The following is a 21,831-nucleotide window of genomic DNA, read 5'->3' as shown; positions in this document are numbered from 1 at the left end:
AAAGCACATGTTTTCCTTTCTTAGACGGTTCTTGTCTTTTTAAATCCGTCAAGTTATAAAAATATATAAGCAGAAACATTACATAAATTGAGTTATTTTCCCTATTTGTACGATATCGAAACATCACGTGGGGTGGCAACCCTGAATATAGTACTCACATTTTTTTATAAAGTGATTCAAATCGCATAATTAAACAATTAACCACAATAAAACACTTATCATTTTATCTCGAGTATTTATGATATAAAAGTTTGAATATTTCACCATTCTGCAGGAAAATATGAATTTACAATAGGATTTTATCAAAATCTCTAAAAAGTATAAAATCCAAAGGGATTGTTGATATCAATTAATAATAAGCAACTCTAGTCTATACAACGTTTCGGTTTTATTCGCCTTTATCAAGTATAAATGTTCTGAGATGTGTCGTAAATATCACATTTCGGCTATGTACATTATTGATAAAGCAATGAACATAGTCGAAATGTGATATTTACGACACATTTCAGAACATTTATACTTAGTTAAGGCGAATAAAGCCGAAACGTTGTATATGTTGACTAGAGTGGCTTATTATTATTTAAAATCTCTAAAGTTTGTAACTCTTTACATAAGTAATTGATTTAAAACTAATCACTGTTTATTTTTGTTATTGCAGACAGGTTTCGACAAGCTGCAGGCTGTGCTTTTGTGTCGCACATCACGGACAGAGAACTGCAGTAGAAGGGAGAAGACTGTGTTCGGATTCAGCGTCTATTTTGCTATCATTATCTTCATTTTGCTGATTATTGTATTAATTCTTTCAACTTCACTGTCCAGATTGAATGACAATGTAAGTAAAGTGTAGTTATCGGCTGAAATACAAGTCCCTCCCATTTTATGCTCGGAATATGAGTTAGAAACATAATCCTAGTATCTTTCAATATACAGATTTGTTTAAAGCTGTACATAGTGAAACACCATATGCCCTCTAAAATATGTCTAAAAGTTTTTTTTGTTTTTTTTTGTGGTTTTTTTTGTAATTTTACAACCTTGGAAAAACGACTTCAGTCTGCGAGGTATGCATAATAAAATTATAAATGGTTACAACAACACTATTTTCAATACTACACATGAACTTATACAGTCAGAGGCAATGTGGGTAATCAATAAAATTGAATCTATAATACTTTCTGATATGCAAATCAAGTATTAAAACCTACGACAATATATGTGAAAACAATAATCGAATAAAAATAACATGTGTCATGTTCATAACAAATATGCGGCAGTCACAATTTAAACAGAGCCATTTTGACCTTTAAATGACGTTAAGATATGACAATTCAAACTGTTACTACTAAAATTTTCAATCAGATTAGCACACATAAAGATATGCTTAGCAGATATTCAATAAGTTGTTAATCTTTTAATTCCTGCTGATTATGATAAATTAGCTTTTATTTACGATAGCCGTGATATTTCAGATTCTGCAGTGCATTTATAATAAGTGCTCAATACTACGTAAATTTAGAGTATCATTTGATTAATTCTATCGAATTATACCTTAGTATTTAATTTTTTTTTCATGTCAAGTGATCACTAAATCAATTTGAATGTTGAGACATCGTTAAACTACAAAACAACAGGCAATATACTAGTATCTTAAACTCATATAAAATATGTCAGACTAAATGAGACGCTTTTTTTCCTCAAAAATACAATGTTTCTTTTATAAATCTCGATTTTTTTGTCAGTAATAACACTTTTCCCATTTGCGAACGAGGATACGTTGCATGCAGTTCATTTTGTTTGAAAAAAGTCCGAAATGTAGGTCAAACAATGTCTTAAAGATCGGATATGAGTCTTTCTTGTTTTGTTTTCAGAACGATTCTGGCAGTGGGAACGTCCACAGCATTACATTGTCAACAAATCCAGCAAGAACATCTACATCACCAACACTACTAACGTTAATCTCATCGACAAAGTTTGCAACAGCTACTGCTAAGTTGTCAACAAGTGTGTCTCGTTCATCATCTTCTGAAGCGACATCCAATCCAGTAAGTTCAACAAAAACATCGTCAGTGTCAAATCAAGGAAGAAATAATTCAAAAACTGTAACTACAACAACAGAACATGTATCAGTCACAAGAGAAACTAGTTTACGTCCAAGTATATCGATTACATCTGCAGCTTCTTCTAAATCTGTTAGAACAGACACTTCAGCCTCTTCGTCAGAAACAAGCAGTACAAAGTCAGTAACTTCTAATACGAAAACAACACTGTCACCCACTACGAAATCACCCATCTCAAGTGTAACATCGTTGTCAGTAACTACAGGCGGAGAATTAAATACGTCAATTAAAATAACTTCGCCATCATCATCATCATCATCATCCACTAGGGTGTCTGATATAACTAATACTACAGACCAACCATTAGACACAACAACAAGAAATAGTTCTGAGCCAACTCTCTCGCCAACTACTACTGAAGTAACTGTCGATGTCGATCCAGTTCATTTCCCGAAGATAGGAAAACAAGAAGTAATTTGCACATCAAGCGACTGTTTAGCAGCAAATAACACTCTTGAAAGAGTTGACTTTGATAAGAGCCCGTGTGTTGATTTCTATGACTTTGCGTGCGGAAGATGGTCACAGCTTCAGCAAGACAAGAAGGGCAATGTGAAAAATATCCCACAGTCAGTTCAAGCAGAACTGAGACAGAATCTCTTACAAGAGATAAAAGGTTAGTATCCAGTGATTATAATATCATAAATGAAAAACTTTGGGTAATTAAAATATTATAATTCTCATTTATTGAGTCATTATTATAAAATTAGATATTACAGGCGTAAAACAGTTTCATTTCCGATCAATAACATGAGAACCATTTTACCTAGAACTTTTAAACGCCATAGGGCGATAGGGCGTATCCTATTGTTTTTGTGGTCCAATGTCACAGGGGCATGAACATGGAAAACCGTTTCCGATCAATAACTTGAAAAACACTTTATCCAGAATATTGAAACTTCATAGGATGATTGGACATGTAGAGTAAATGACCTCTGTTGATTTTGGGGTTATTCGATCAAAGGTCAATGTCACAGGGGCCAGAATCACCCACACTTTATTTCCGATCAATAACTAGAGAAACCATCAAACTAGAGTGAAAGGGCTTAGAAAGTAAATGACCCCTTTTGTTGCTTTTAGGGTCACTCTATCAAAGATCAATGTCACAGGGGCCTGAAAATGGAAAACCGTTTCCGTCAATAACTTAAGAACCACTTGCCCCAGAACGGGGAAACTCCATAGGATAGTTGGACATACAGAGTAGACAAAACCGATTTATTTTGGGGTCACTCGATCTAAGTTCAAGCTCATAGGGGCCACAAAACATGGAAAACCGTTTCCGATCCATAACGTGAGAACCGCTTGACCCAGAAAGTTGAAACTTCAAGGAACGATTGGACATGCCTAGTAGATGACAACTGTTAAGGACATTCTTTCATAGGGTTAGAGGGCTAACGGAGTAGAACACCTCTATTGAATTTGGTGTCATTCGATCAAAGATCAATGTCAACGGGGCCAGAGCATGGAAAATCGTTTTAAATTCACTTACCGAGAATAGTGAAACTTCATGAGATGATTGGGCATGACGAAAGGATGATCTCTATCACATTTCAGTCACTAAGCTAACCATCAGTGTCTCTTGGACTATCGCGCCTGTCTCCTATTGACTCCTTGCCTATTACTTCTATGCTTTGGGATTCACATGCGCCTTTCTACCAAAGCATCTTCTAGTTTGATAGAGTTTATGACAAAAATGCAATACCCCGAATAAAAACTTCTAGTAAATTAACTACATGTACCTTATTTCTAAGAATCCCAAAAGTTTGGAAAATGCACCAAATACTTGCTTATAAAGATATACAATTTATCCGTTCATATAGGTATACTACAGCGGCCATACAGAGAAGATGAAAGTTTTTCCGCCAAGATTTCCAAACGACTGCTACAGTCTTGTATAGAATCCAATGAGAAGATCAACCAGAATATTCAAGGTAAAGTAGCACATCTGATGTTCGTAACATTGTCACATCAACCAACCCTGTTTCTAGTAACTTAAAATCTTGAAAACGTTCAAACCTTTCACATCTTATTAATAGCAAGAAAGTACGAGATGAATAAATGATTAAAGTCTGTTCCACATATTACGTTTACCTCGTTTCTGAATTTTCAGTATCGGTAAAATCGTCCAAAAAACATATTTATATCCCATACATCAATATCTCTAGACCTGTTTTTCATTTTTTTAATAAAGTATATATTAAAGAAATAATTGAGCCGTGCAATGAGAAAACCAACATAGTGGGTTTGCGACCAGCATGGATCCAGACCAGCCTGCGCCTCCGCGCAGTCTGGTCAGGATCCATGCTGTTCGCTATTAGTTTCTCTAATTCCATTAGGCTTTGAAAGCGAACAGCATGGATCCTGACCAGACTGCGCGGATGCGCAGGCTGGTCTGGATCCATGCTGGTCGCAAAGCCACTATGTTGGTTTTCACATGGCACGGCTCAGTTTTTTTCTTTTTCCCCCATCGACCGTAATGCTATATGACGTTACGTCGACTTTCCAATATGGCGGCGCCCGTAGCGCAATAAACTAGGGGTTAACTCAAAATTAAAATGCCCGAGTTAATATTTGAAAAGACTGTGTTTGTTATTGTATTATGTTAATTCTTGGGGGAATTCGTGACAGGCCACCTCAAAATGAAAAATAAATAAATAAATAAAATAAATAAATAAATAAGAAAATAGAAAGAAACAAACACAAAAAACAAGGTGATTTCTAAAAAAAAAACATATGTGCGTGCGAACGTCTCGTTATTTTGAGAACACATGGGCATTATTCTTATATTAATTTTTCTGTCACTGAAACTCGAATGAAAAATATAAAATACAGACGTTTCAGAGTATGTCATGGACGTACAGGCACAATATAAAAATTCGAGCTCTAAAGCATGCATTTTCATTTTGTTGTAGTGCATTTTGTTTACAATTACATGAAAGTTTCAACATAGTACTTAACGTTTCTGGTGACGCGAAAATATAACGCCAACACGTAATTTTCCATAAGCACACGGTCATTTCCGAAGGAGCATCATGGAAGGTAATGCAGTTTTCCCGCCAAAATACGAAGAAGAAACGTCTGCTTCCGGTTCTATGGAGAAATTCATTATGTTGTATACGATGGCCCGATATTTACGTATATCTAAGCTGGATTTTCATTATGTTACTATTCCCGTTTCCATCTTAACGTTGTGTTCAACATCTGCCGAACAATGTACGAAAATGTATGTATCGATCTAGCACAGGTTCTACAGAAATATGGTTTGGGAAGAATCATGTTGAGTCATTAAAACTAGTATCATTCCCTGACGCCGACAAGGCTTATAATTTCTTTGGACATGATTTATGGAAATTTGTTTTTGTGTGTTTGGCTTTGGGTTTAACGTCGTTTTTCAAAAGTATTTCAGTCATGTAACGGCGGGCAGTTAGCTTAACCAGTGTCCCTGGATTCTGTACCAGTACCTGTTCTCCGCAAGTAACTGCCAACTTCCCCACATTAATTATCAGAGGTGGAGGGCGAGTGATTTCAGACACAATCCTTTTTATCAAATCGTCACGACGGAGAACATACGCCCCGTCCGAGGATCCCGCGATCCGTAGACCAACGCTCTTCCTACTGAGCTAAGCCGGCGGGTTAAGGAAATTTAGCCCGTTTTCAAAATAATTGCACGCAGTATATGTTTTAATAAATTTGTTTTAAAAGCACTGATCCCCAGAAAGTATTACAACAACAAAAAAATAGATATCAGAAAATTATTGCTAAATTTCTCATGAAAGTTTTAATAGTTAATGACAGATTATGTTACAGAAACACATAAGATTTTTTTTTTTTTGATTCCCGACTCGAGCATGTTTTTATCTCTTAATTTGGCATTCTGAAACAGATTAGCAACACAACCTCGTGTTCGTGTTCATATATTCAAAATCTGACCAAACTTTAAGCAAAAATCTGGATGTCAGTGCCTTTAAATGGCTAAACGCTAAAGTAACAACTTGTGATTTTTTTGGCCACCTACTGTTTAACTATGAAAGAAATAGTAAAGACAGGTAATGTTTCGGAAAAGATATGAAATATTTCGGACGTCAATTTTATTTTTACTTCAACGTAAAATAAGTTTTAAAAAAGTTTTCTTTTTACGATGCTGGCTTTGAGAAAGAAGAAATTGATGTTCGCGATTTGCATAAGCGATTTAACCGAACAATTCGAAAGAAAAATAGACAAACTGTGTGTGCAACAGTTTAAATAGTTCAGATACATGTTAGGCCATGTATTAGTAAAGAAAACATTTCAAATATGATTGTGTGCGACATTAGTGACTTCCCATAATTAATTATAGACGTGAATGAATATTGATGTGGGTTTTCTTAGCGATTTAGCATTTTTTGTAAACAAATCCGAATCGGCTAGTGCTTCACAAATATATTGAAATACCTGTGTCAGGTATGTCCTTAATATAGATGATGACGATATGATATTTACGTCGGCAGTGGATTTTGTGTGGAATTGCGCGTGGATTCTGTACGCCTGTTTTAAGTATCTATGCATGCATGGAAAAATCGACTAATTTTTGGGAACAGCGATCTTCATGCTAAGATTTTTACTCAATTCACGCATGTTTTCCTTTCGGCCTGCCTCGATTTCATTTTTTTTTTTTTTTTTTTTTTTTTTTGGGGATTTAACGTCGCACCGACACATGATAGGTCATATGACGACTTTCCAGCTTTAATGGCGGAGGAAGACCCCAGGTGCCCCTCCGTGCATTATTTCATCACGAGCGGGCACATGGGTAGAACCATCGACCTTCCGTAATCCAGCTGGATGGCTTCCTCACATGAAGAATTCAACGCCCCGAGTGAGGCTCGAACCCACATCGATGAGGGGCAAGTGATTTGAAGTCAGCGACCTTAACCACTCGGCCACGGAGGCCCCTCGATTTCATTTCTGAAACTATGTCCGTGGCATAACAAAAAAATATTTATACGCGTCACGTGCCAGACAGAATACACGAGTGTGAATGAAAGGCGGGAAAAGTGAGGTATCAATCAGTCTCCACGGATTTTACTGACTTCTGCACAAGTGCGAGACACAGTACGTAATCGGTGACATGATTCTATTACGTCAGAAAATGTTGACTGACATACTTTCAGCGATTAATTAAGGACGCTAAAAGCATGACCAAGACTTCAAATTCAAAGGGAACGAGACAGAAAAAAAAAGAAATGCTTAATGAACAGAAATTTATCAAAAAAGATAATATTTCTTAGATCGGTAATGTCAAAATTGCGTTCATTAAAGTAGCAACTTAAAGTTAAAAAGAAAGGAAAACGTCCGTAATTAATTAAAAGAGGTGATCAAACACCCACCCACCCATATTTTATACATTTTTACAATTAACCCATCACCCATAAAGACGGTTTTTGTGAGGACCACCACCATAATTATGATTTTTGGATGGACCCCATCACCCATAATTATGATTTTCCGATGGAACCCACCACCCGTCATTAAAAGATTCGGTTGCCGTCCGACACCGCCCCTCCCCCCATAAATTTAATTCTGGAATCGCCATTATAAATAACTTCAAATTCCGAGTAGGCTCTATGACTGCTCTCTGGATCGTTCATACAAGTTATTTAAGTCAAATATAAATCTGGTTTAATAATAATGATAGATTTGATAAAAATAAATAGAGAGAATGGGTTCGCGGTCCGATTTCGCTTTAAAAGAAATCTAAATTAGCAGCCCTCGGATCAAGAGTAAGTCACGAGCTTAAAAGAAAAAGGAGATGCTTCCATATAAACAGCAAAATTTAAAAAAGAAATGAAATAAAATAGATAGGTTGATAAAACGATAAACAATTAAGCATTGTTTAAATATATATTTCAAGAAGTAGAGTATAATTCTAGCGTGACATAGATACGTCAAGATTTCTATCTTCTATCAGCTGATTGTGTATTTAAACCTAGAGGTAATATTTCCCTTGTGCGCCTCGTATAAATCTGCATATGGCCACAGCAAGATTACGTCATTTGTCTAATACGTCACAAGTTTCTTTCGGAGAAAAAGAATTCTCTTGCATACACAGCCGGTGAATATTGTTTATTGAAGTTCAAAACCGACCATTGTGAAAGAAATTGGATATGTGGCGGACTGTAAATACTTCAGTAAGGATGCTAAAATACAGGTTATCTTTGAACCATACGTTTGGAAATGATGTTATTTTGAACAAGTCATCGTTTCAAGGGCATGGTGCGATTGATGCCTGAATTTCACCGATGTTTCACAGAGCTTGTTTGTTTACAATTTACTCATCGAGGATTGGATAGAGCTACTGAAGACTTGGAAGAATTTTGGAGTGTATATAACTTTGTTAAAAGTGAGTCAATTTACATTTTTGTTAGATCTAAATAATGTGTTCATTGTTATAGCTTTTTTTTTAAATACAACATTTCATTTCACTCATGCATTCATAAACGAAATGAGTCTTGAATCGCTCCCGATAAAATTCACGTGAATTTTCCCGTAATACTCCAAATTTAGAGAGCAAACTCCAATGGCGACAAGAAATTACAATGGGAGACTGCCGTTGAAAATATAAATTTGTCATTTATTTGGATATTTGGCAAAGCAGAAAAAAATCGTTAAATTTCTCGAGGGTGACTTTTTTTTAGTTTATCAAACCATGTATACTCTGCCGGCAAGTGTCGTAGTTTTGTCATGTGACACCAAAGTTGGGGTAAACCTTTGGAATGGAACAGACTTTAATTTCATCTTCTTTCTTTCTTTTCAATTGATTGTATAGGTATGCTAAAAGCTTTCTTATTCTAATATAGGAGAGCGTTTTAAAACGGATTGTGCAATTTTTTAATATATTTCTTATCTATTTTTGTTGTAGAAGTGCAAGAGATACATGCATTTGTAGATCGACTGGGTATGACAGTAGACGGCAATATACCGAACACAGTTGATGAAGTATTGCAGGGTGCGGTTACGAGGTTTGAACTATCTCCTTTCTTCAAAATGTCCACAGTGATGATACTGAATGAAGAAGGGATTAACGTGCATGCCTTAAAGGTATAGTAATCTTATAATCACGAGTGGGTGGTTAATGTTTTTTAGAATAACTTAATAGTAAAAGCAAAATTGATCAGACATTATATACCATCTTGCCTTATATGAAATTATACCGACATGTGTATCAACTTTGTAAAAATAGTTATTTTTGTGTTACATTTTAGCGCGTGTATTGATATACACGAAAGAAAAATATCATATCCATTTTCGTCCATTTTTCTAAATGTATTTAATAACTTCTATCTAAATATTTTGCTCATGTTTGCTGCGAATGATGAACATTGTTCATGAATTATTTACCGGTATCGGTTATGCATTTGCAGAGTTCCAATTTTTGAAATCGTAACCCCATGTACTCTTAGTACAATGTTTAATTTCAGTTAGAACCGACATCAGTATACTTAGATTATGTCATATACGATCAGCCAATTAACAGAGGAGAGGTAACTATATCAGGTCTTTTCTGTGCTGTTAAGAAATATATGACTGCACATATAGGAAGACCGACAACCCAGTAAAGTGCAATACGCAAGTTATCAATTGAAATCAAAACCAAAAACAACACAGAAAAGCAACAACAACGGTAACAAATCATTTAAAAAATAGAAGTTTCAAGAAAAGCATTGCTGCTGTTGATTAAACACTTTCTTTCCGTCTAATGACTCATAATAAAATTGCAAGATATGTTCACCTCTGTCTCAAGTAAGAATGTTGATATATTGTTATGAGTAATAAATACTTATGGAAGTACGTAGATACCGTTAATGTGTACTTTCAGGAATCTTTCAGATATGTAGAAGGTTTAACACAACTTCTGAATTCCTACATTTCCACATTGGGATCTCGACGTAAACGCCAAGCGCCCGGTAAGTTGACACTGTAACGCAATTATAAAAATAGCTTTACAGGTCAATGCTAAATTTGAAAATAACACCTGAATAATGCTTAATTTGTTGAAATCGCACCTGATTGTTTCATTTTTTTTTTTTTTTTTTTTGCTTAAGATTAATATTTAAATGGCCTCTAAGCAAGTTGTATTTGTCAGTCCGTGTCTATCTATATTGCAGAGGGATCTTCCAACTCCACAGAAGAATACGGGAAAATATTTGATAAAGTTCTTCGTGCGTATTTCATCGAGACAAATATTTCAAAGGTATGTTATTAAACATGAATATATACTGAAGTTTTCTCTCTTGGACAAACAATCAATGCCATTCATTTCCTGTTCAATCAAGGATGCCTCCAAAGAAAATTTCATTTAAAAAAAGATAGATATGAACTGATGTTAAATCTTGAAATTGATAGATAGTCCAATACATGTATGTTTAAATATATCATAGAATGTGTATGATACAAAGTACAGCTATTTAAATTCTTTCTGTTTTTAACCAAAGTTTTACGAAAAAGACACCGGTCTAAAAATTCTTTAAAAAAGATTGTGTCTTTCTTCATAGACATAACATCGAAATCGTATTTCAACGTAAGAAAATAAAAACTCCTTTTTTAAAACAAAATGCCTTTAATTGTTTTACTATTAGTGTAATATTGTAAAGATATCCTTATAGCTTAGTAGAACATTATAAAAATATTGTTTATTTTTATTATTATTATAAATTGTTGTAGTTTTAATGTTGTTTTTGTTTATTCACTATCAATAATTCTCCTGATATTTAGATTCTTGAAAACACCACATCAGTGAGTGATTTACTGTACACAACACTCTCATATACGTACTCCAACCTGAAGGAAGTGTATCCCTCCATACCTTGGGATGCTGCCACAGGGATATCACGGGATGTCCCTGTCCTGCTTGTTAACCCGGACTACTTTCACGCCCTGGACAATCTGTGGAGTAATTTGGACGAAGAGGATATGAAATTGTTTGTTTTTATGAACGTTCTTGTTAAACGCGTATTGCCATACACCACGCTATCTCTCAGGAGTCTGCTCAGTGATATTGGTGCAAAAGGTGACATGGTATACACAGATATAGACTGTGTGGAACACTCACTGAATCTAGCAAATGAGGAGATCCATGCTATTTACATTGGCCAATTCACGCAGAAAGTCTTAAGAAATAGGCTTAAGCTAACAGACATTAAAAACAAAGTTAGTGATGCTTTTCAGAAATATCTGTCAGCTTCTACATGGATACAACCAGATTTAGACAGAGCAGTTTCTGCACTCGCTAGAAATATAAAAATGCACTTTTCGCCTCTGAAGTCAACCGTTCAACAAACTATGAATGTATCTGGCCAGTCTTTTTTGTCTCTGGCCATTGAGTTACATAGGCAGAAGCATGCGTTCGAGATTAACAGATTAGGATCAAAAGCCACGGAGATAACGATGGACTGGACAAGTGCTAAGGTGTATTTTGATGCACACTTCAATGCAATAGGTAAAGGTTGACAAAATCATTCCAATTAGCTGTCCATTGGGTAAATTTTAAAATACATTTCTAGACAACAAGCATTGTTGTTCTTTACCTCTCATAAACAGATTCAAATTCTGATATTATCTAGCTTGATCTCATTCAATTTTTCAACTCTCACAATTAGTAGTCTTTAAGTGCCGTGTGGCGAGCTTAAAATGAAAATGTCTCTCCACAACAGCGCTCGTAGTTTTTATACTTCTAGTTGTTCGGGAAAATTGAGTTATTCTATATGATACAGTTGATTAAGTATTCATACTTATAACTTGAGGAACGTTCACATCATCTACATGTATTGTACAAAGTACACAGAGGCACAACTTTATATACAGAACGTATATTCGAAGAGCGTCTTTTAAACTATGTCCGGAGTATACTTCATACTTTGTTCTTAAATACAGTAATTAGATAATAAAGTAGTTTCAACAAAGGTGAAATGTTATAAAAGGTGGCAAAGACTTTAGCAATATTTACCAGTGGGTTTGGTGCAAAACTATTGTAACTGTATATAAATAAAGAACAAGATACAGTAGTTTTGCGCTAAACCCTCACAGTGTACACAACTGCGGCAAGAAATGTTTGTTATTTAAGGTTTTCCATCGGGACTAACCATATACCTAACTGAAGGCGAACCACCATTCGATATCTACGGTTACATAGGTATGATGATGACAGAAGAGTTCATCAAAGTTTTAACGGGTAATAGTTGCGTCTTTTACTCTTACCGAGTAGTGAAACTCAAAAGTATGACTTAACAGCCGTCAGTACTTGTTCCATCCACACTGTACATGTTTCAAAAACTCATCAAAGTTTGCAAGCTAATGACTAGATACATGTATAATATCTAAGATAGTGGGGCTTTTTGATGGATGTCCAAATCTCTGTAAATGTAAATAAACCGATGCTAGGAGTGTAAGCGGTGATACACGTTTCATTGCCTCTTACGAACGGGCTCAGTTAAACTGAGTTTGCTATGACTTATTTGGTTGCGTTGAATGCTTCCAGCTGATACTCTTATAAAGTTGTTCCATATCACAATTTAAGGTTTGTAACACCCGGAAAAATATATCACTGAAATCGGTCATATATAAATAAAGAGTAAAACATTGCTTCTTTGTGAGGTTACAGTTATGACTTTTCTATCAGAATAAAGTTGATTACAATGACGAGTATTTCATTCAGGCAACACATTTGCACTGAAAATACACATCTTTTTAAAGGTATTTTTTCATTACAGGACCTTTAACAGGCGGGATCCCGCCGCTGTGGTGGGGAACAACCAACACTTTAGCTTTTAATGATGTACGTCAGTGCTTCAGTAGTCAGCTTCCGACATTTCAGGTAGGAAATTAATATTTGTTTTTCCTCGAGTAAATGCTTTTCCCTTTTCAGTAATGGTTTCCTTTATTCAAATTTTAGAACTAAACTATTGCGCCGTATTTTCCCTTAATCTTTACGGATGATGTTAACTGTAGATATTAGGATTTATTGCACGAACATATTGCTTATACATTTAAGATATATATAGTGCAACCTTTGAAATGTTAACATTACTGGGTAATGCACAGAGATGAAGTTTCTCTTATTGAGTCTGCTTCACAGATACGTGGTAAACAGAAGATATACAGTAATTAGTATTTTAATAGTGTTGAATAAGCAAAATGCAATAGATTGAAATAATCTGGAATTTAAAGTGTACTAAAGAACAACCTTTTAAGTGAGACCACCACAAGGATTAGAGAGACCCCCACTAAAAGGAACACTACTGCGAGGACCACCATTTAGAGGATCTGAGTCACCACTAAGAAGACCACCACTAGAATAAACACCATTAAGAGAACTACCACTAGGAGGACCACCACTAGAATGAACAACACTAAGAGAACTACCATTAGGAGGACCACTACTAGGAGGACTAAAGAGTCCACCACTAGGAGGGCCACTACTAAAAGGACCACCACTAGGATGTCTAGAGAGTCCACCACTAGGAGGGCCACCACTAGGAGGACCACCAATAAAAGGACCGCCACAAGGATGACTAGAGAGTCCTCCACTAGGAGGACAACCGCTTGGAGGACCTCTACTAAGAGAACTAGAGATTTCACCACTAACATGACTATCCTAGGAGGAATGGAGTGTCTACCACTAGGGGACCTTCTACTAGGAGGAATAGAGAATCTGCTACTAAATGAGACCTTACTAGGAGGACTAGAGAGTTCATCACAGGAGGATCACTACTAGGAGGACTACAGTCCAACACTAGGAGGACCATTACCAGGAGGACTAGAGAATCCACCATCAGGAGAAACCGTACTAGGAGGTCTAGAGAGACTATCACTAAGAGGACCAGAGAGACCATCACAAGGAGGACCACTATTAAGAGGACTAGAGGACCAAAGAGACCACCCCAAGGAGGAACATTACAAGGAGGACCACTACTAGAAGGACCACTACTAGGAGGACTACAGCACCAGAGAGGAGGAACACTACAAACTACAAGAAGGACCATTACTAGGAGGACCACTACTAGGAGGACTAGAGGACCAGAGATACCATCACAAGGAAGAACATTACTAGGAGGACCACTACTAGGAGGACTAGAGGACCAGAGATACCATCACAAGAAGGACCATTACTAGGAGGACCACTACTAGGAGGACTAGAAGACTAGAGAGACCACCACAAGGAGGAATACTACAAGGTGGACCACTACTAGGAGGACCATTTCTAGGAGGACTAGAGGACCAGAGAAACCATCACAAGGAGGAACACTACAAGGTGGACCACTACTAGGGGGACTAGAGGACCAGAGATACCACCACAAGGAGGAAAACTACAAGGAAGACCACTACTAGGAGGACTAGAGGACCAGAGAGACAAACACAAGGAGGAACACTACAAGGTGGACCACTACTAGGAGGGCTAGAGGACCAGAGATACCACCACAAGGAGGAACACTACATGGAGGACCACAACTAGGAGCACTAGAGGATCAGAGATACCAAAATAAGGAGGACCGCCACAAGGAGGACTTAAGGACCAGAGGGACAACCACAAAGAGGAACCTACAAGGTTGACCACTACTAGGAGGACTAGAGGACCAGACATACCACCACAAGGAGAAACACTACTAGGACAGCTAGAGGACCAGATATACCACCACAAGGGGGAACACTACAAGGAAGATTAGAGGACCAGAGATACCACTACAAAGAAGAACACTACTAGGAGGATTAGAGGACCAGAGATACCACCACAAGGTGGAACACTACAAGGAGGACTAGAGGACCAGATATACCACCACAAGGAGGAACACTACAAGGTGAACCACTACTAGGAGGACTAAAGGAACAGAGATACTACCACAAGGAGGACGACTACCACAAGGAGGAACACTACAAGTTGGACTACTACTAGGAGGATTAGAGGACCAGAGATACCACCACAAGGAGGACCGCTACTAGGAGGACCACTACTAGGAGGACTAGAGGAACAGAGATACCAACACAAGGAGGAACACTACAAGGTGGACCACTACTAGGAGGATTAGAGGACCAGAGATACCACCACAAGGAGGACCGCCACTAGGAGGACCACTACTAGGAGGACTAAAGGAACAGAGATACTACCACAAGGAGGACGACTACTAGGAGAACTAGAGGACCACCACAAGGAGGAATACTACAAGTTGGACTACTACTAGGAGGATTAGAGGAACAAGGAGGAGCGCCACTAGGAGGACCACTACTAGGAGGACTAGAGGACCAGAGATACCACCACAAGGAAGAACACTACAAGGTGGACTATTACTAGGAGGACTAGAGGACCAGAGATACCACCACAAGGAAGAACACTACCAGGTTGACTATTACTAGGAGGACTAGAGGACCAGAGGTACCACCACTAGGAAGACCACTACTAGGAGGACTAGAGGACCAAAGATATCACCACAAGGAAGAACACTACAAGGTGGACTATTACTAGGAGGACTAGAGGACCAGAGGTACCACCACTAGGAAGACCACTACTAGGAGAACTAGAGGACCAAAGATACCACCACAAGGAAGAACACTACAAGGTGGACTATTAGTAGGAGGACTAGAGGACCAAAGATACCACCACAAGGAAGAACACTACAAGGTGGACTATTACTAGGAGGACTAGAGGACCAGAGGTACCACCACTAGGAAGAACACTACTAGGAGGACTAGAGGACCAAAGATACCACCACAAGGAGAAACACTGCAAGGAGGACCACTACTAGGAGGATTAGAGAGTCCATCACAACGGGGTCCGCCACTAGGAGGACCACCACTAGCAGAACAACTACTAAGAGGAATAGAGAAAACACCATTAGGAGGACCACTACTAGGAGGGGGCAGAAATGTTTTGTTGTAGAGTCGTTGTTGCTTCGAAGATAATCATTTACTAAAAATTATCATAACCTTATTGTTTTTCAGAATAAATTTTACGACATTGGAAATGTGATGATTTTAAATGGTGCTTTTCAAGTTATTGATCAGGTACAGTATTCTTTATGAAAGAAAATGATACAGTGTGAAACATTTCTAGAGAAACTTTTCATAAATAGTGTAGTACATTATATATTGCTGTATTCCTCCCGCTTAGCTATGTAGGGAAAGATTTGATCCACGGATCGTATGGTCCTGAGATCGAGCCTCTGGCGAGGCGTCTTTTCCTTAGAACATTTTATAGAAGACATTTTGTCAGAAATCAATTGTCTTCCCCCCTCTAATTCATTTGGAGAAGTTGGCAGTCACTTGTGGAGAACAGGTTAGTACTGAGCAGTGATAAGGTGTTCTGCACGCCGTTACATAACTGAAATACTGGTGACAAAAAACAAACAAACAAAAAACAACTAATTTGGCTGGAAGTATAAAACAAGCATATGCGTAAATGATTGGCCTACATGTAACTTGCAATGTTAAAAAGTATAATAACATCTGCATGAGAAAGCAGTTACAAGTATAAGTAGTCTTTCGTATCTAGTTTAATAAAATAAATAGCTAAACATTTATAAAAACTGTAAATTTATATATACTTAAGTACAATCTAAACTGACAGTTAATTTAGCCAGAAAATGTTTGTACATAGAATGGCATTATAAATACATCATTTCGTTAACAGCTGTTCATTTATTACTTCAGAATGTGTGCAGTGTCTGGTATTTGAAATGCCGACTTCGAAAGAAATATAGATACTAACTGATATCGTACTTAGACTAAATAAACTTATTATAAAACATTTACAAAAAACAAAACAAAAATGTATGTAATCGTTTTTACTGTTATAATGGCAGGTTTACTTGACGGACAGTATAAACACTGACAGAGTCATTGAAGGAACCAGCATCACTGAAAACGTGATATTCATCCTCAACGTTGCGCAAGTATGACGTTTTTCCTTTCTAGTCAGTTAATTCCGTCTCAAAAATCCAATATTATTAAAGAAATAGATGATCTGTATGCTTGTGTCGAAGTTTGCGAACACTAGAAAGGTTTAGATATTTAAAGAAGGCAGCCCCACATCACCTCTAAACGAAACCCTGTAGCAGTGCGTGCATAGATGTATGCAGGACTGAAATACTAGTGTTCACAAAAAATATACAAAGTAACAATGAAACAAGCAAACAAAGTAACCTGGTTCTTATTTTGAACAGTTAGTCCACTGGCAAAAACGCCACTCGGGAGTTAAAAGCTGGTAACTGTGAATAAACTCTCAGAATTAACACACACCATGCTTGAGAACAGTTTTCTCTGACAGGTGAATCCCAGAATCACATAATGGTAAAAAGGGGATTTAATGACTCGGTGGTTACACAGACTAGGGGTCATGATTTCGAGTTCCCGCTTCTCCAACTTAAAATTACTAGCCTTTGGACAAGAGTTCCGTGTATGGGTACTGTATAGGTACTGTATGGGTACCTTGCGCACGAAAGCGCTTCTGGACTTTGAGAGTCTTCTGTATCTTGCACTACCCTTCCACTAACATTGCTAACAGCCTTCTGGAGAAGTTTCCCATATGGGTTACCGGTGTTGACTTGTATAAGCTTCAATCACTTTGACCAGTGTATAACATGGTCTTTGTTTGTTTTCCAGTTACACTGTCAGCTAAATGATGGATCATACAGACAGCGTTTAACGAGAGAAAGGTATTTTTTTCAATTTAATCGAATTACTCATTTCTTAAGTAAGACTTTTTGAATTTTTATTCGCTAAAATCTGTGAAGATCTGAATTCCTTTCAATAGATTTTAAAAGTGTGTAAACCTGCACATTTTATTTTAAGAAACATATTTTGAGATTCTACGAAATTTCCAAACAATACATTAATGTAAACGAGCTAGAAAATTATTGCACGGATAAGCATCTTTGACTCGGAAATGAAAACAATAACCTTGAAATGAAACAAACATTTTGTGTAAGACAATGGAAAAACTTGGACAAGAAAGAGAAACAAAAACGAACATATTTACAATCTCGAGATTAACATTTAATTTTTTATAGACATTTACATTATTTCAAGGGCAGCGTGAGAAGCAAGATTCTAAAACCGATATTTTAGTAAATACAATATAAAAATGTAAAAATAAAATTAAGAAAGACTGACAATTTTATGATAACTGGAGATTTAAAAATGCAAATAAATGGCCTTCTACTTGCAGCTAACAGTAAAAGAACATTTACTCATAAGTAATACAATGTTAAAATAAACTCCAATATGTTTAAACAAAATATTTCAGTTTTTCAAGTTATTTCTCCACGTAAAATTAAGTTCCAATTTTGTACATGGTTTTATAAATGAATTTCACAGCCCAATGATTCTGCAATAGTTAAGGCAGTGAATAAAATATAACGTAATCTCCGATTCAATTTCGATATTCTTCGGCAGTCACAGTAGCTTAAACAAACACGTGACCTTTCGTACCAGATGGGAAGTACAAAATCCACGGATGATAATATTATTGTGAACCTGTAATTTCCGTGTGATCACGTATTCTCGTTAGTAAATTCGGTATTCTTCAGTCGTAATGTAACTCAACGCGCACATGTCTTTCCATAAAAGCCGGAGAATGCCGAAATCACATACGGTGAATACGTAAAATTTGCCGACTGTGATTAAGGGTCTCGTTTTCTTGTTACATTTCAGAATCAACAATGTTATGATGAACAATGTGAATTTCAAGAGGATGTTTTCTTGTCCCGATCCCTCACCATTGGTTTCTGACAACACATGTTCTCTGTTTCTATGATACGATAATGATTCAAATAAATATTTATATACAATTATATTTTGTACCTCAATACTCGAATGAGAATATTTATAGAGTTGAATTGTTTAAAATTGGTATGAGATTAGGTTTTCCTCACTTTACAGCAAGTTTTATAAAAAGTGATGCGATAAAGAGAGTAGTAACATAAACACATTACATGCTAAAAGGGCTTATTGAAATGACAAATTTAAGGTAGCAAAATGCAATAATATTGTCAATAAAATGAACACACAATTACAATTAACCACTTTTTGATTGTCTAGCAGAATACAGCATACAGAGCGAATCAACCGCATACTTTTTGCAAATAAGTAAGGTTGCAGGACAGTTGAATTTTTAAAACAAGAGCTGTCAAAGGAGACAGCGCGCTCGACTATTTCGATGCTGGATAGTGAAACTGGGCACATCTGAGGAAACTAGAGCTGTCACTGGAGTGTTTAATGAATCCAATTGTGGATGAAGATATTGCACAATAGCCTGAGTCTATGTCAAAAATATCAACTTAAAGTAATAAGAGAGGTAAAGATAAAATGTATCAAAACACTATATAAGTATATCCTAAGCAAAAAGGGGCATAATTCATTAAATATTGGTGCCAGATTTATGCACCTTGTGTCATATGGTGTGGGTGATGATGCTGAACAACTATTTTAAGTTTGAATCAAATCCATTCAGCAATAGCAGAGACAGAGTGAAAGTGCATCAAAACTTTAACCTAAAATTCTAAGTAAAAAGGGGGAATAATTAATGAAAAATTGGTGCCAGAGTTATGCACCTTGCGTCATATGGTGTGGGTGATGATGCTGAACAACTATTTTAAGTTTGAATCAAATCCATTCAGTAATAACAGACAGAGTGAAAGTGCATCAAAACTTTAACCTAAAATTCTAAGTAAAAAGGGGAAATAATTCATGAAAAATTGGTCCCAGAGTTATGCACCTTGTGTCATATGATAAGGGTAATGATGTTGAACAACTGTTTAAGTTTGAATCAGATCCATTCAGTAAAAACAGAGATAGAGTGAAAGTGCATAAACTTTAACCTGAAATTCTAAGTAAAAAGGGGAATAATTCATGAAAAATTGTGCCAGAGTTATGCATCTTGTGTCATATGATGTGGGTGATGATGCTGAACAACTCTTTTAAGTTTGAATCAAATCCATTCAGTAATAACATAGGTAGAGTGAAAGTGCACCAAAACTTTAACCTGAAATTCTAAGTAAAAAAAGGGGAATAATTCATGAAAAAATGGTGCCAGAGTTATGCACCTTATGTCAGATGATGTGGATGATGATGAGGAATAAGTATTTCAAGTATTTCAGAGTTATGCACCTTGTGATCGATGTGGGTGATGATGTTGAACAACTATTTTAAGTTTGAATCAAATCCATTCAGTAATAACAGAGATAGAGTGAAAGTGCATCAAAACTTTAACCTGAAAATCTAAGTGAAAAGGGGGGATAATTCATGAAATATTGGTGCCAGAGTTATGGCCCTAATGTCAGATGATGTGGATGATGATGAGGAATAAGTATTTCAAGTTTGAATCAAATCCATCAAGTAATTACAGAGATAAGTTGAAAAAAGAGAATGTGTAAAAAAACTTTAACCAAGGTGGGGACACGGAAAGACGCCGACGCCGACGCCGCCTGGGTCGAGTAGGATAGCTCTCCTTATACTTCGTATAGTCGAGCTAATGACCTTTGTAATTAAACGATTTTTAGGACTCTCTTTGTAGAACAAATGTACAAAAAAAATGCACATGCTTAAGCAGGCACAAAAGCATTAAAATGTTGTTAATCGTATTGCCGAGGTGCAATTCTTGTGACAGTTGTTAAAAATGAAATAGATCTTTTGAGGTGTCGGGTTAAAAGAGCCTTATATATAGGTGTAAAACAACGTATATTCAGCAGTAGCCAATCGTATGACAAACAGACATATGCTGTGGCTGAACTGCATTTGACTGGGGGAAAGTTGGTTTTCCAATGACTGAAAAATGAATACATTCAACCATTTGTACAGAAATAGTTTAGAGAAGCCCGTAAGATTCAATGCGATATCGGCTGATTGGATTAAAAGGATATATTTACAATTATGATTAAGTGTCAAAACCAATAAATGCAACGCTTTCTGTATGATTTGCCATATTCTGCAGGTGCCAGGGTGCATGCATGATTTTAATTTTGTTTTGTTTTGGTTTTAACGCCGTTTTTCAACAGTATTTCAGTCATGTAACGGCGGGCAGTTAACCTAACCAGTGTTCCTGAATTCTGTACCAGTACAAACCTGTTCTCCGCAAGTAACTGCAAACTTCCCCATTTAAAGTTATAACTGTAGACTAGCATGCGACTTTGGACATTTAGAATCTAACTGTCGTTCAACAAAGTTTGAAGTAGTGTTTGAAGAAAAATTGTTACACTTGTATACTGATATCAAAAATGTCATTTTTGAGGCCTGACACACTATCAAGCCTGGGGCATCCAACGTTTTGAATAATAGTCATGGAGATATTTCTTACAATATAAAACAGTCGGAAAAAAACAGCAGCAGTGTCTGGCCACATGCAAATGCCATATTAGGAATGTACTATACTGCAATACTATTTCCGTAAAATGTCTGTTTAGAACAATATACTAATAAACTAAGATTTTTTTAATTATTATATTATTATTTTTAGGTTTAAATGAGATTCTATGTTATATTATTACAACTATATAATACTCCAGACTATAATAAATTAAAAAAATATCACAGACTTGGTAAAAGAGATTCATTCAGATTTTGATTTTGAATAATTGTTGTTAAAACACTATGCAACTGTCTCGTGCTCCTGAAAATAGAAAATAACACAGATATATAACACTATCAGTTTCATTGATAGTAAACTATTTTGTAGGGTGTATCTAGAAAATAATTTGTTAAT

At 36.4% G+C, this 21,831-nt stretch overlaps 2 protein-coding genes across 4 annotated transcripts in view; one reads left to right on the top strand and one right to left on the bottom strand.

The window, feature by feature from the left end:
• Positions 1–8,226: 8,226 nt before the first annotated feature.
• LOC123529468 (neprilysin-1-like) lies at positions 8,227–18,922 on the top strand. 3 transcript variants are annotated; one of them, XM_053521940.1, is made up of 12 exons: positions 8,227–8,767; positions 9,007–9,185; positions 9,566–9,628; positions 9,964–10,051; positions 10,253–10,338; positions 10,860–11,583; positions 12,208–12,315; positions 12,854–12,957; positions 16,077–16,139; positions 16,937–17,026; positions 17,736–17,788; positions 18,786–18,922. In XM_053521940.1, the coding sequence occupies exons 2-12, from the start codon at positions 9,045–9,047 to the stop codon at positions 18,886–18,888; spliced, it is 1,623 nt and encodes a 540-aa protein (XP_053377915.1). In that variant the 5' UTR covers positions 8,227–8,767; positions 9,007–9,044; the 3' UTR covers positions 18,889–18,922. The 3 variants fall into 3 exon arrangements, with proteins under 3 accessions (XP_053377915.1, XP_053377913.1, XP_053377916.1); XM_053521938.1 differs by having other exon boundaries at positions 8,227–8,847; XM_053521941.1 differs by lacking the exon at positions 9,566–9,628 and having other exon boundaries at positions 8,227–8,847.
• LOC123529443 (sodium-dependent proline transporter-like) overlaps positions 16,615–21,831 on the bottom strand; it is a 19,780-nt gene continuing 14,563 nt past the window's right edge. The window contains exon 15 of the mRNA XM_053520922.1: positions 16,615–21,738. Coding sequence (XP_053376897.1) covers positions 21,718–21,738 — 21 coding nt within the window. The 3' untranslated portion in view covers positions 16,615–21,717. The remainder of the gene's footprint in view (positions 21,739–21,831) is intronic.

The sequence above is a fragment of the Mercenaria mercenaria genome, chromosome 13 (genome assembly GCF_021730395.1).
Source record: "Mercenaria mercenaria strain notata chromosome 13, MADL_Memer_1, whole genome shotgun sequence".
NCBI classification, from domain to species: Eukaryota; Metazoa; Mollusca; class Bivalvia; order Venerida; family Veneridae; genus Mercenaria; species Mercenaria mercenaria.
The sequence above is the reverse complement of the archived record's forward strand: the minus strand, read 5'-3'. Positions and strand labels throughout refer to the sequence as shown.